We start from the raw sequence: 14,831 nt of genomic DNA, 5'->3' as shown, positions 1-14,831 counted from the left end.
TGGGGGGTACTTCTGACCTGGTGGGCATCAGGGAGGACATCCCAGAGGAGGCAGACAACTCTGAGCCACGCCTTGCAGGATGAGTAGGGGTTTGAGGAGGAAATGATGTGAGTACACCTCGGGGCCTTAGGAAGGAGCTAGTCAACAGCCTCAGCGGCAGGGGTTGGGGGGGTTCAGCTCAGAGGGAGAAATGGGTGTGGTGGGTCTGCTGTCTCCAGGGCGACCCAGAGGGGAGGGCTCAGAGGCTGCGCTTGGGAATAAGGCTGGGAGGAAGCAGGCCTCAGCTTGGCTCGTCTTTGCACCCCTTCCCTGGAGTTGACAGGCTGGGTGGAGGTCCCTCTGTGCCTCGGGTCACCTCTGAGAACCCCCAGAGCAATCCCCGAAGTGGCCCCTCTTTCTGAGGCTGGATTTCCAAAGCTCCATAAAGGCTTTCCAGCCGCCCAGTGTGCCCCTCTCTGGGCCTTGTTTTCCCACCGTTGAGGAGACCCAAGCACATCCCAAGGGACCATGCCCAGAGGGAACCCCTGTTCCACTGTCGGTGAGCCTGAGGCCCAGAGAGGGAAGCTGACCCACCTGAGGTCACACAGCATGGATGGCAGGACCATGACGCCAGCCCAGCGCTCTGGACCCCCAAGTCCAGCTCACCAGCCTCAGAGCTCACCTCCCCCAGGGAGCCGGACACACACGGGGCAATGTAGCCCTGACTCACTCATGTCCAAGGGATGGGGGAGATGGAGCCCAAGATCCAGCCCCGGCCGTGGACACAGGACCTGGCCTCCAGTGACCGCCACCTCCACTCTCTCCCTCAGAGAATCTCTTCAAGGAGGGAGAGAAGGCTGACTGGGAAGAGCAGCTGGCCAAGGTAGGGAGGGAGCCCAGCCACGGGGGCCTTCTGCGGGGATGATGGGGGGCGAGGGTGGGCACCCGCTCAGCCCTGGGAGGGCGGAGGAGGCTCACGACAGGAGGCGGAGAGAAGGGAAGGCTGGTACCGAGGAGCAGCAGGGTCCCTGGGAGTCAGGATGTGAACTTGTCTCTAGACACCTGACACAGAGCAAGTGTCCAACACACACAAGGCCCTTCCCGCCCGCCCTGGGGTCTGGGTCCATGGCTGAGGGGCCCAGAGAGGATGCAGAGGCCAGATGGGAGAGCAGAGGGGCAAGGAGGAGGGTGGTGGGGACTGAAGCTGTCACGGCGAGGACGGGTGTCACGCTGCTCCCGCTCCAACCACACACCACATGGCCGGGAGAAGGGACGCCGGGCCTGGCAGGCCTGGATTCAAGTCCAGATTCAACCAACCGCAGCTGTGTGTCCTGGATGGCCTACTTTGCCTCTCTGTACCTTATTTCCTCTATCAAATGGGGGTGAAAGTACCAACCCCCAGTGCTTGCTGTGAAATGATAGGAAATAATCTACACGGTGTCTGGCACTGTGCGTGACAGACAGGAAGCCCTCACTCACTGCATTAGTTATTATCATCATATAGTAGCAGCAGAATAGTTGTAATTAAATAGCATTTAGTGGGAATAACAGCGCCAGCAGCAGCAATACAGGTAATTAATAGAAAAATAAGACAGAAAATCACTAAGTACATAGAAGACTTGAACAACATACTTAACCAAATTGATCTAATTGATGTTCTTTTCAAATGTAAATGGAACGTTACCAAGACAGACTGTTTGCTGGGCCATATATCAGGTTTCAATAAATTTAAAAGGACTGAAATCAAACAGAGTACATTCTCTGTCCAGAACATCAATTAGAGATCAGTACCAAAAATATATCTGGAAAAATTCCAAAAACTTGGAAATTAGACATCACTCTTAAATAACCCACAAGCCACAGAAGAAATCACAAGGAAAATATTTTGAAACTATTTAGAAAATATTTTGAAATGAATGAAAAAGAAAGCACAATATGAAAATTTGGAAATTTGTGGGGCTCAACAAAAAACAATGCTTAGAAGAAATTTATATTTGTAATGCCCAGACTGGAAAAGAAAAAAGATAAAATCTATTATCTAAACTCCATTTTAAGGAGCCATCCCCCAAAGTGCAAATTAAGCCCAAAGTAGAAGAAAGAAAATAATAAAAAGTAGAAGAAAAATCATGATTTTTTTTAAATGGACAATCAATAGAGAGTAAATAAAACCAAAAATAGGTTTTTCAAAAATATTAAGTGATAATTTCTTTGATAAGCTGACCAAGAAAATAAAAAATATTCATTATCAGTAAAGATAGAATATCACTGAACAACCTTTAAACATTTATGATTCCAATAAATTAGGCAATTTAGATTGAATAAACAAATTCCCTAGAAAACACAAGCCACAAAACTGACAAGAGAAGAAACAGAGGATCTGAGTAGCCCTGGATAAAAGAAATTGGAGTCATATTTTATAAACCTTCCCACAGGCTTCGCTGGTTAATTCTATCACAAGTTAAAGTGTCAGTCGCTCAGTCGTGTCTTTGCGACCCTTTGGACTGCAGCCTGCCAGGCTCCTCTGTCCATGGGATTCTCCAGGCAAGAATACTGAAGTGGGTTGCCATTCCCTTCTCCAGGGCATCTTCCCACCCCAGGGATTCAACCTGGGTCTCCTGCTTTACCGACAGATTCTCTACCATCTGAGCTACCAGGGAAGCCCATCACAAGTTAATGCAGAAATAATGCCAATAGAGCAAGAAGGAACACTCTTGAAAGCATCTTGTGAGGCCAGCACAACTCCAACACCAAAGCCAGAAGAAGACGTTACAAGAAAGCTACAGACCAATATCTTTTATGAAGATGAACTCAAAAATATTTAGCAAAAGATTAGCAAGAAAAATCTGCCTTTTTGTTTACCCACCTGGAATCTCTCACATCCCAGCCCTTTGGGGTTTCTACAGAGACCTTGTTAATAGCTGTGAGTCACGAAACCGCTGGCGGCTGATAATGAAAGTCCACCTCTCACCCTGTCGCCTCTCTGAAGGTTGAGAGGTGGGTCAGAGTTCCAACTGTCGATCCAGGATTGGTTCTCCTGGCAACTCGCCCTCATCCAGGGGCTCTCCAGAAGTGGAACCAGGCTTCTTGTGAACAACAAAAGACACCTTTACTGCTCTCATCACTTAGGAAAGGGTTTCAGAAGAAGATGAAGACCACGTGTATATTTTTAAGTCCCAGTATAACATTGAGGGAGGCTCTTCACAAAGCAGGAGTAGGGGGAAACTAGTATCTATGGAAACCCTACCACTCACGTACCTAATGATGAGTGAATGACCCCTTCCCACTAAGATCAGAATAGGCAAAGAGGTCTGCAGTCTCCACTTCTGGTCCACATTGCACTGAGGTCCTAGCCAGGGCGGTAAGGTAACAGACAGGTGAAGACAGATACGCGGATTTCAACGGAGAATGAAACGCTGTCTTTGCAGACAACGTGATTGCATACACAGAAAGTCTCACAGCTTTTTAAACTCTGGGACCATTAATTACTAATAATTGAATCAATATGCAAATGTCAACTGAATTTCTGTGTACTAACAATAAACAATTGGAAAATAAACTTCTAAAAAACTATGATGCAGTCACATTAAAAACATGACTCAGACAAATTTAACAAAATATGGGCAAGATCTTTACAAAACACTGCAAAAAGAAATTAAATAAAACCTAAATAAATGCAGATAAATGATCATGGATAACAAGAGTCAATAATGTTAAGATGTCAATTCTAAAAATTGATTTGTGTATTGCTAGTGGTGATGCCAACCAACTTCATTATAGAATTAAATAAAATCTATAAAATTTTATACGGAAATTTCAAAAGACCTAGAATAGCCAGAACAATCTTGAAAAAGAGCATAATTACAAGAATTACACTAGCTGACTTCAAGATTTCCTATATAGCTACAATCAACAAGATAGTGAGAATTGACAGAGATAGAATAGAAACTCCAACATAAAACCACACTTATGTGATGGATTAATTTATTTTTAATGGTACCAAAGCAATTTAATAGGGAAAGTCTTTTGAACAAATGGTTCTGCAACAATCACCTATCTGGGGGGTAAAAAGGAACTTTAATGCCTGCCTCGAACCATTCACAAAAGCTAATTTGAGATGGGCCCAAGGCCTAAGTATTAAAAAACAAAAAAGTTTCTTGAGGAAAACACAGGAGACAATCTTGCCTTTATCTTGGGGCAGGTAAATATTTCTTGGAACCCAGAAATCACTCAGCATAAAAAATTTTTTAAATGGATAAATTGGATTCCATCTGAATTAAAGCTCCTGCTCATCCCACAATACTATGAGGAAATGAAAAAAGGGACATCAGAGACATGAAGAAAATATTCACGAGACATATCTCTGACAAGGGATTGTATCCAGAATAAGTGAAGAACTCTTCCAAAAATCAGGGAGGAAAGACAAACAGCCCAGCTGCAAAAGTGAACGAAGATTTAAGTAGGCGTGTCACAGAGGAAGGCAGACGAATGACCGAAAGCCACAGACACGACGGTCAGCATCTTGAATCCTCAGGGAAATGTCAGTTAACATGTGGGAGCGACCTCCACCCCCCACGGACAGACCTCAGAGGAGAAAGAAGGGCTCAGCCAAATGCTGGTGGGGAAGTGCCCGCTGCGGGCGGGATGGGGAAACCTGCTTGGAAAGCTGACGTTTTCTTATACCGTTAGGACTCGGCAGTTCCACTGTCAGTACTAACCCCAGAGGCATGAAACATTCGTACACAAAATTACACCCAGAAGCATGTTCCCAGCAGCCTTATTCACAAGAGCCTCAGACTGGAGACAGCCTGTGCGAGGCAGACTCATCCCCTCCCAGAGATCTAAAATCACTGACTTGTCACCCACCTGAGGAAACTGGAGACAGGAGAGCGAGTTACACTGATGCTGAGCAGCAGAAATGAAATAATTAAAGAAGAGAAACGGAGGTGTCAACGTGAACAAGCGTGCAGCAGCACGGCAAATCTCAAACACACACTGAGGGAAAAAACGCCAGACACGGGGCTTCCCTGGTGGGTCCAGTGGCTAAGAACCGCCTTGCCATGCAAGAGACATTGGTTTGGTCCCTGGTCCGGGAAGATTCCACATGCTCAGGAGCAAGTAATCCCAAGTGCCGCAACTGCTGAGACTCCTCTCTGCAGCTACGGAATGAAACCCAGGCTCTAGAGCCCGAGCCCCACAGGCAGAGAGGCCCCTGCGGTGAGAAGCCCGCACACCGCAATTCAGAGGAGCCCTCCGCAGGAGAAAGCCCGCTCGCAGCACCGAAGACCACAGCCAGAGACTGAATCAGCATGTCTCTTTAAGAAACACCAGACATAGAAAAGCACACACCGCAGGACTCCAGTCATACGAAATTCTAGAAGAGGCAAAATTAACCTTATGGCAGGCGAACTGAATCAAACCGGTCTTGTGGGGATGGAGATTAACTAGGAGTGATCATGAGAGAGTTTTCTGGGGCAGTCAGAAATGGTCCACATATTGATGGGGTGAGACATTACTCTGCCGACAAAGGTCCGTCTAGTCAAAGCTATGGTTTTTTCCAGTAGTCACGTGTGGATGTGCGAGTTGGACCATAAACAAAGTTAAGCACCGAAGAATTGTTGCTTTTGAACTGTGGTGTTGGAGAAGACTCCTGAGAGTCCTTTGGACTGCAAGGAGAGCCAACAAGTCCATCCTAAAGGAAATCAGTCCTGGATATTCACGGAAAGGACTGATGCTGAAGCTGAAGCTTCAATACTTTGGCCAGCTCATGCGAAGAACTGACTCATTGGAAAAGACCCGATGCTGGGCAAGATTGAAGGCGGGAGGAGAAGGGGGCGACAGGATGACATGGTTGGATGGCATCACTGACTCGATGGACATGACTTTGAGCAAGCTCCGGGACTTGGTGATGGACAGGGAAGCCTGGCATGCTGCAGTCCACCGGGTCACAAAGAGTCGGACACGACTGAGCGACTGCACTGAGCTGAGACACACGTACGTTTGTCAAAATTCATTGCACTGCACAGTGATGATACCTGTGTCTCACTGTAAGTCAAAAAGACCGCAATATTAAAATATTTAAAGCTTTAAAGAGAATTCTGGAAACAGATGTGGTTCAAATTTCATAATATTTCAAAATACAAAAAGAAATATGGGGCCCACCTTATATATTCTGTAAACATTCTTAGCAGGGTCTAGGACTGATGCAGAATCAGATAGATGACTATCTCTGCTATAGAAACATGCAGAATTCACACTAATTCCCATAAACAGTGTTGTAGCAGTTTGGGCTCCACTTTGGCCCCAAATGCTGGAACATGCTGCCATGAACAAAAAAGAGACACCGAAGGTTTGGGGGAGGGGACAGAAGCCCCTGGTGCTTCTGGAGAAATTAGGAGCTTCCAGGAGGCTAGGGTTCCCTGGGCATTCAGCAGACACCTGTCCTGTGGGCATGTGGGAGAGCCGCCCAGGTCCTGCTGCACCCCAGCAAATGGACCAGGTGTGGGGCACGACCGGGGCAGACAGGCTCCTCTAGATTCTGCCCTGTTGTGTGTGCATGCTAAACCGCTTCAGTCATGTATCTGACTCTCTGCGGCCCTATGAACTGTAGCCCACCAACCTCCTCTGTCCATGGGATTCTCCAGGCAACAAGGTGTAGGTTGCCATGCCCTTCAGGGGATCTTCCTGACCCAGGGATCAAACCTGCATCTCATGCTTCCTGCATTGGCGGGCTGGTTCTTTACCGCCAGCACCACCTGGGAAGCGCTGGAGGAGTGGAGATGGCTAATGTGCAGTGAAAGCATTAGTCACTCAGTCATGTCCCACTCTTTGCGACCCCATGGACCGTAGCCCGCCAGGCTCCTCTGTCCATAGGAATTTCCAGGCAAGAGTACTGGAGTGGGTAGTCATTCCCTTCTCTAGGGGATCTTCCCGACCCAGTGATAGGGCTCAGATCTCCTGCATTGTAGGCAGATTCTTTACCATCTGAGCCACAAGGGAAGCCCTAGGCTAGAGCAGTTTCCATTTCCAGGTCCAAGGGTGCATCACCAGAGGGGGTGCAGACGGTCCTGCCTGCAGAGGGCGCCCTTGTCTCCGAGTATGGCCCTGCTAGTGCCTGGAGAATCCCAGAGACAGGGGACCCTGGTGGGCTGCCGTCTATGGGGTCACACAGAGTCAGACACGACTGAAGTGACTTAGCAGCAGCAGCAGCAGTGCTCCTTTAGGGTAGATCCCCAGAAACGGAATTAGTTGGGGAAATGGATGCATAAAATAGTGAAGTCTCTCAGTCGTGTCCGACCCTTAGCGACCCCACGGACTACAACCTACCAGGCTCCTCCATCCATGGGATTTTCTAGGCAAGAGTACTGGAGTGGCTTGCCATTGCCTTCTCCGATATAAATTTTAGTTAACATTGCCCAAACCTGCACGTTAACGTGATTCAATCACCTCCAAAATGTGGAGCTTTTGCTATTTCTCAATCTTGGCCAAAATGATACATCATCTTAATTTCCATTTCTTAATATTAGTAAGGTTGAGTTTATATATCTCTATTTTTAAGTGGATTGTCATTTTTTTCTTATTGGTTTATAAAGTGCTCTTTGTCAATGATATTAATTCTTGGCAACAGATCACGGAAAGAAAAAAAAACTACTGTGTCTTTCAACATAATTTATGGTGATTTGGCTAAACAAACTTCTTGAAATGTTTATCTTCACATTTACCAGCCTTTTCTTCTTTTAAGGTATTTGGGTTGGGAGCATAATTAGAAGGAGTCTCTCCATCAGAAAGAATCTTAGGATCAAAATCTTAGACGACTTGTATTGTGGAAACCAGGAACACTGAAAATAGAGAGGCTGTGTATTTATCATCATAAAATGATGCAGTGTTAGGGCTTTTAGGACTTTATGTTTAGAAGGGACTTCTCATTCATTTATTAGATCATTGGTTCATTCATTCATTCAAAAATACTGACAGAGTGTCAACTACCTGTGGGCACTGTTTTCGGTGCTGGGGAGACAGCCATGGGCAAACAAGACCAACCTTGCCCCCCAGGCACCCACACTCTGGTGCAGCCACCTTGAGGGGACACGCCACGGGGCCTCTCTGACAGCCGAACCCCGGCCCAGCCCTGGGGACATGGTCAGGCTCCTGGTTTCCAGCCCCTCCTTGAGACTCTCCAGGGAGGGGCATCTTGAAGCATGAGTTTCTCATCCCCAAGGGCAAGCAAACAAGTCAGAGAGCGGACCCTGGAGCCTCAGGAGAGGGAAGCGGGGAGAAGGACAGCGGAGTCAGGACCCCAAGCGGTTGGGGGCGGGCCGGACTGGGGGAGACTCACAGGGTGGAGACAGAGACCCTCTGCACACCCACCCCTGTCTGCTCACAGATGGCCAGCAAGTCGGTGCCATTTCTGAACATAGAAGGGTGGTCCAAGGAGCTGCTGGAGGCACTCACCAAGCCTGACCAGACACAGCAGGAGCAGTCCCCGGAGAAGGTGGGACACCCGCACCCCTGGTGCCCACCGCGCAGGCCCAGCGCTCTGTCCATGGGCCCCACAACCAGAGCAAGCCCCAGGCCCCAGAAGAAAGAGAGGGCGGGGGCCGGGCGGTAGGACTTGCTGCCACACCCTTGACGCTTCATCACCAGGCCAGGGATTGCTGGTCACAAAGCAGAGCGGTGCAGGGGCCTGCACGGGGGAAGTGGCAGGTCGCCCGGTGGGCAGGGGCTGAGAAGGGGTTCAGGCTTCAGACAGGAAGCTGAGGGCTTCCCCAGGCCTTCCTGTTCATCTACTATGGGCTGATGCTGCAAGCCGAAGAGAACGGCACCGCGGTCAGGACACACCTGAAAACCCTGCTGGAAACGTCCCACCAGTGGCCCAAGCAGAGGGAGGTAAGGCTGTAGCGGCCACTCAGTGCCAACTGCCTGACCCTGAGCACAGGCTTAGCCTGAGCCTGGTCACACTGAGCCCTGACCTGAGCCCTGACCCTGGTCATACTCTGAGCCGTGACCCTGGTCAACACACTGAGCCCTGACCCTGATCAAACTCTGAGTCCTGAGCCTCATCACATACCGAGTCCTGACCCTGGTCAAACTCTGAGCCCTGACCCTGGTCCCACTCTGAGCCCTGAGCCTCGTCACATACCGAGTCCTGACCCTGGTCATACACTCTGAGCCCTGACCCTGGTCCCACTCTGGGCCCTGACCCTGGTCAACACACTGAGCCCTGACCCTGGTCCCACTCTGAGCCCTGAGCCTCGTCACATACTGAGTCCTGATCCTGGTCATACACTCTGAGCCCTGAGCCTCGTCACATACCGAGCCCTGACCCTGGTCATACACTCTGAACCCTGACCCTGGTCACACTCTGGGCCCTGACCCTGGTCAACACACTGAGCCCTGACCCTGATCAAACCCTGAGCCCTGAGCCTCGTCACATACCGAGTCCTGACCCTGGTCATACACTCTGAGCCCTGACCCTGGTCCCACTCTGAGCCCTGACCCTGGTCACACTCTGAGTCCTGACCCTGGTCAACACACTGAGCCCTGACCCTGGTCAACACACTGAGCACTGACCCTGGTCATACACTCTGAGCCCTGACCCTGGTCCCACTCTGAGCCCTGACCCTGGTCCCACTCTGAGCCCTGACCCTGGTCAACACACTGAGCCCTGACCCTGGTCACACTGTGAGCCCTGACCCTGGTCCCACTCTGAGCCCTGACCCTGGTCCCACTCTTGAGCCCTGACCCTGGTCCCACTCTTGAGCCCTGACCCTGGTCCCACTCTTGAGCCCTGACCCTGGTCAACACACTGAGCCCTGACCCAGGTCACACTCTGAGCCCTGACCCTGGTCACACTGTGAGCCCTGACCCTGGTCCCACTCTGAGCCCTGACACTGGTTCCACTAAGAGCCCTGACCCTGGTCACACACTCTGAGACCTTACCCTGGTCCCACTCTGAGCCCTGACCCTGGTCCCACTCTGAGCCCTGACACTGGTTCCACTAAGAACCCTGACGCTGGTCACACACTCTTGAGACCTTACCCTGGTCCCACTCTGAGCCCTGACCCTGGTCCCACTCTGAGTCCTGACCCTGGTCAACACACTGAGCCCTGACCCAGGACACACTCTGAGCCCTGACCCTGGTCCCACTCTGAGCCCTGACACTGGTTCCACTTAGAACCCTGACCCTGGTCACACACTCTGAGACCTTACCCTGGTCCCACTCTGAGCCCTGACCCTGGTCCCACTCTGAGCTCTGACCCAGGTCACACTCTGAGCCCTGACCCTGGTCACACTGTGAGCCCTGACCCTGGTCCCACTCTGAGCCCTGACCCTGGTCAACACACTGAGCCTTGACACTGGTTCCACTAAGAGCCCTGACCCTGGTCACACACTCTGAGACCTTACCCTGGTCACACTCTGAGCCCTGACCCTGGTCACACCCTGAGTCCATCACAGCTGTGTCCTTTTCCTTCTACCTGGACCCTCATTCCCTGCTCTGGCGTGGGGCTTGAAACCTGGGGGTGGGGAGGCAGCAGTAGCAGGGCTCCACAGAGTCACCTCTCCCCCAACCCCACCTCGCCTCCAGCCCCACAAAGAGACGCCCCACAAGGCTGGACTCAGATGTGTGTGTCCTCCCAGGCTGGTGGGAGGCAGGTGCCCTGTGCCCTCGGACAAGTTCCCTCCCTCCCTGGGCCTCAGTTTCCACACACCCAGGTGAGGGGTAGGCCAGATCCTACCAGCCCACATCAGTGACCCCTGCCCCCCACCCGCACAGGGCATCGCGCTCACCGTGGGGATGGCCGCCGCCCGCCACCTGGACCACGTCTGGGCTGTCCTGGAGCAGTTTGGCAAGAGCACGCGCATCGGGTGGAGCCTGAACAGCTTCTCCCCCAAGGTGCTGGCTCTCCGGCGGCCAGAGGCCTGGACTGCGGACAGGGACGCTGGGCCTCCGTGGGGTGGGGGCTCCTGGGGCCGATTAGGGGGAAAGGCTGTGGGCCGCGCCCCCGGGCCTCCGGCCCACCTCTGCAGCAGCAGCGTGGCCCCCGCACCGCAATTTCCCCCTCCTCGATGGTGCCCCCTCAGGGAGCCCAGCTGTGAGGCCAACACGGCCGGGGCTCCAGGGACAGCTCCCGCGTGGCTGCCTGCCTGCCTGCCGCGTGGTGGTTGGCGGCTCTTTGATTCTGGGCCTCGTCCAAAGCAGGAGACGAGGGCCTGAGGCCAGCCCTGGGGAGCCCCCGAGGCGGAAGCAGTGGAGCGACCCCAGGAGGCGAGCCAGGATAGGAAGGGGGGGATGAGTGAGAACTGGGACCGCGGCCGAGGCCCGGCCTCCTCCTCGCAGTTCTGCACCTGGCAGGGGGCAGAGCAGCGGCTGGGACCCGAGGCTCAGACCCCCAGAGAGGGTCTAGTCACTGACGGACCGCGGGATCACAGTGTCCTCAAGGGGCATCGAGGGCCCCCACTCTCTGGCTCTCCCCTGGAGCCAACGCGCCGGGTGCCCCAACACTGTCTCTCTAGGTCCAGACACGCCCTCCAGGCCCCTGCAGCCTGAGATGGGACAGAGGGGGGCCAGGTCCTGGGCCCCTGGGGAGGGCCACCCCAAGGCTGGAAGGGTGAGGAGCTGACTCCAGCCCATTCTAGCAGAGACAAGCACCCCCGGGTACACCTCCGAGTGACCCCACGAGACCCAGCCCGCCGCCCCCAGGGAGACAGCCCCATCTCCCCTATTTTCCTTGTGAGATAAACTGAAGTCCACCCTGCCTCCAGGACCCCGCTAGTGCCTGGGGTGCCTCCCGTCACCGCCCCCCAGGGGAAGGCTCAGCAGGGCCCCCGTGTGCCTGACCTGCCCCGCCCCCACCCCACTGTGCCCAGAACTCAGAGGACCTGCGGTGGAAGTGGGCGAGCAGCACCATCCTCCTCGCCTACGGCCAGATGGCGGACAAGGCCAGGGCCCACATTCTCCCGTGGGTGGACAACATCCTGTCCCGGATGATCTTCTTCTTTCACTGCAGCTCCTGGGTACGGCCTCCAGCCCACCCCAGAGCCCACCAGAGCAGGGTCAGGATTAGACCTCCCAGGGCCCCGGAGACCACCAGAGAAGGGCCAGGATTCTAGATCCTCCAGGGCCCCAGAGCCCACCAGAGCAGGATCAGGATTAGACCTCCCAGGGCCCGGGAGCCCACCTGAGTGGGGTCAGGATTAGCCCTCCCAGGGCCTTGGAGACCACCAGAGAAGGGTCAGGATTCTAGACACCCCAGGGCCCCGGAGACCACCCGAGAAGGGCCAGGATTCTAGATCCCCCAGGGCCCCAGAGCCCACCAGAGCGGGATCAGGATTAGACCTCCCAGGGCCCCAGAGCCCACCTCCCCACCCCACCCCAACGTGGGCCTGGCCTCCTCCTCATCCTTCCCACCTAACACTTCATGGGTTTTCGTGAGGATCCCAGCCCTCCGCCTCCCCCCTGAAAGCAAGCCCTGGGTTCTCACTCGGGGGAACTGGATGCCCCGTGATGACAGTCCCCTGACCCGGCTCCCCAGGAACAGTGAAGGGCCAGGCAGCCCCGTGAGGCCACTGCACACTTGATCCTTTGGACCTGGGGTAGCCACATATCATGAGAAGCTGGACACTGGGCTCCTTACGGGCACCTCTGACACTTAAGCATCACCAGCTGTTCACACTGTTAAAATCACACGGGTCCCCCCATCCCAGGGCCTATGCGGCCCCAGCCGGAGGTCTCTGCTGTCCCCCCATCAGCAGCAGCCCTGCTGCCATGTGTGACAGTGGCCCTCCTGCTCTCCCTCTGGTACTCCCACTCCCCGACCTGCCCCCTTGCTCTGCTGTCTGACCCCAGGACGAGACCCTGAAGCAGAGCTTCCTCACGGCCATACTCATGCTGGTGGGGGCCATCAGCCGCAAGGAGGGTGCCCAAAGCTACAAGTTCTTGCAAGTGTCCGAGCTCCTCGAGTGTCTGATGGTGAGTGCAAGGTCCTTGGGCAGGGGAAGGGCTCCCCAGGGATGGACCAGGCACCCGCCTCACACAGCAGCACTCACGAGAGGCACCATTGGAATAGATGGGCCAGCTGGACTTCTAGAGCGTGGACAAGCCCTTCACAGGCTTTCACACCTGGAGGCACATCCACGGCCCTCACGTGACTCGCTCCCTACAGTGACCCTGAGCTGGCCAAGAATATCTACCACACAGCTGATGTGGCTGAGACCCCGGAAGGCCAGCACCATCCATTCTGCCAATACTGACCTAGCTTGCAGCACTAGTTACTAGGGGTTTGGGCCTCGCAAAACCTGTGAGATGGTGGAGGAAACTCACAAGTGATAAATAATTATGCAGTAGCAATGACAACAATAACGGTCTCATTTTCTGAGCCCCTCCTGTGACCCAGACACACTGCTTTGTGTGCCTTGCTTCCCACCTAACACAAGGGCAATGGCATCATATTACTTGTGAATACACGAAGCTCAGAGCAGTTTGGAGGCATGCCCAGGGTCATGCGAGTTCATGTGTGGATAGCTAGGATTCAGGCATGATCCATCTGATTCTAAAGTCTATGCTCTAATTGTCTAAGGTGGTGGGGGGACGTGGGGGGGTCAGATCACAGAGGCCCCCCCCCGTGAGGATCCAGAGCAGAAGCAGAATCTTGCAGGTTAGAGGGGTGCTGGGCACCCAGGCCTTTAGGCGGGAAGGAGACTTGGTGTTAGAAGTGGGACAGGCCCAGGTATGCAGAGAGATTCAGCCCTCGCCCGGGATTTGCAGCTTCTGATGGAGAAGGAGCCGCAGGACACGCTGTGCACCCCGACTCGCCAGCAGACCATTCGCATCATCATCAGTCTCTGGTAGGCTCCCTGGCCCCACACAGTGCCCTGCTCAGCATCCGCTGTCAGCCAGGACAGCGAGGTGGGAGACATCAGGCGTCAAGGCCCTCCTGGGCAGGGCTAGGGACCTGAGCCAGCGCAGGCCACCCTGGGAGGCAGGTGGCCGTCTGACGGAGGCCCCCGCCCTCCCCACCTTGTCGCCACAGTAAGCTGAGGCCACCGCTGGACTTGAAGACGAAATCTCGGCTTCTGTCCGTCAGCCTCCGCAGCGTGATGTCCCTGCCGCTGCTGGAGGCCCTGGAGGAGCACACCTGCCTCTTTCTGGAGCCGCCCAACATACAGGTGCGAGCCTGGCACCTGCACCCCTTCCGGAGGGGCTCCCTGGGGAAGAATGTCAAGTCCTGCATACTGCTCTTGGGTTGGGAGGGGGCCACTGAGGCACCCACCTCCCACCGTAGGCCAGGACTGGGGGTGTTTAACTGTTCTGAGCCCACCTGTAAAAAGGGGGTGATGATCCAAGAGCTATGGTTCTTAGCACTGAGGCTGAAAGGAAACCCTGGGTGTCCCGCGTGTGGGCAAAGCAGCGCTCTGCACGTAGAATGGGTAGCCTCCCTGCCTCTTGCCGGCACTGACAGCGTGCAGCTGAGTGTCACCCACGCCGCCGCTGCAGCTGGTCTGGTCCTGCCCGCGCTAGTGGCTGCAAGAAGGAGCTCGGATGTGCGCTCCACGCCCCTGGCCGGCCGCCCACCCTCTCAAGCTCTGTCCAAGCAAGCCGCACTGCGGGGAGATGCCTGCCATTGCGGGCAGCCGCCACCGGGGGGCGCGTGCAGCCTCACGCGGCGCCGCCGCCGCCAGGCGCCCCGCCCACTGCAAAGGGCCGGCAACCGGTGCTAACTGAACACTCACCGGGCGCCAGGCCCACCCAGCAACTGCGTTAGCTCAGCTTCCCAGCAGCAACCCGTCCAGAGAGCGAGGAAACCAGCTCAGAGAAGTGGAGGTGTCGGGAGGGAGAGGCGGGGCTGATCTCCTCC

At 54.2% G+C, this 14,831-nt stretch overlaps 1 protein-coding gene across 1 annotated transcript in view; it reads left to right on the top strand.

Annotated features, from left to right (window-relative positions):
* Positions 1 to 14,831, top strand: part of LOC129538948 (maestro heat-like repeat family member 5) — a 60,367-nt gene that overhangs the window by 10,643 nt on the left and 34,893 nt on the right. Inside the window, exons 6-13 of the mRNA XM_088844481.1 lie at positions 810 to 862; positions 8,360 to 8,467; positions 8,746 to 8,862; positions 10,751 to 10,870; positions 11,845 to 11,991; positions 12,824 to 12,946; positions 13,742 to 13,821; positions 14,007 to 14,142. Of these exons, the coding sequence (XP_088700607.1) occupies positions 810 to 862; positions 8,360 to 8,467; positions 8,746 to 8,862; positions 10,751 to 10,870; positions 11,845 to 11,991; positions 12,824 to 12,946; positions 13,742 to 13,821; positions 14,007 to 14,142 (884 nt within the window). The remainder of the gene's footprint in view (positions 1 to 809; positions 863 to 8,359; positions 8,468 to 8,745; positions 8,863 to 10,750; positions 10,871 to 11,844; positions 11,992 to 12,823; positions 12,947 to 13,741; positions 13,822 to 14,006; positions 14,143 to 14,831) is intronic.

This window comes from Moschus berezovskii, chromosome 16, assembly GCF_049115385.1.
Source record: "Moschus berezovskii isolate FMDL1 chromosome 16, NW_MosBer_1.0, whole genome shotgun sequence".
NCBI lineage: Eukaryota > Metazoa > Chordata > Mammalia > Artiodactyla > Moschidae > Moschus > Moschus berezovskii.
The sequence above is the reverse complement of the archived record's forward strand: the minus strand, read 5'-3'. Positions and strand labels throughout refer to the sequence as shown.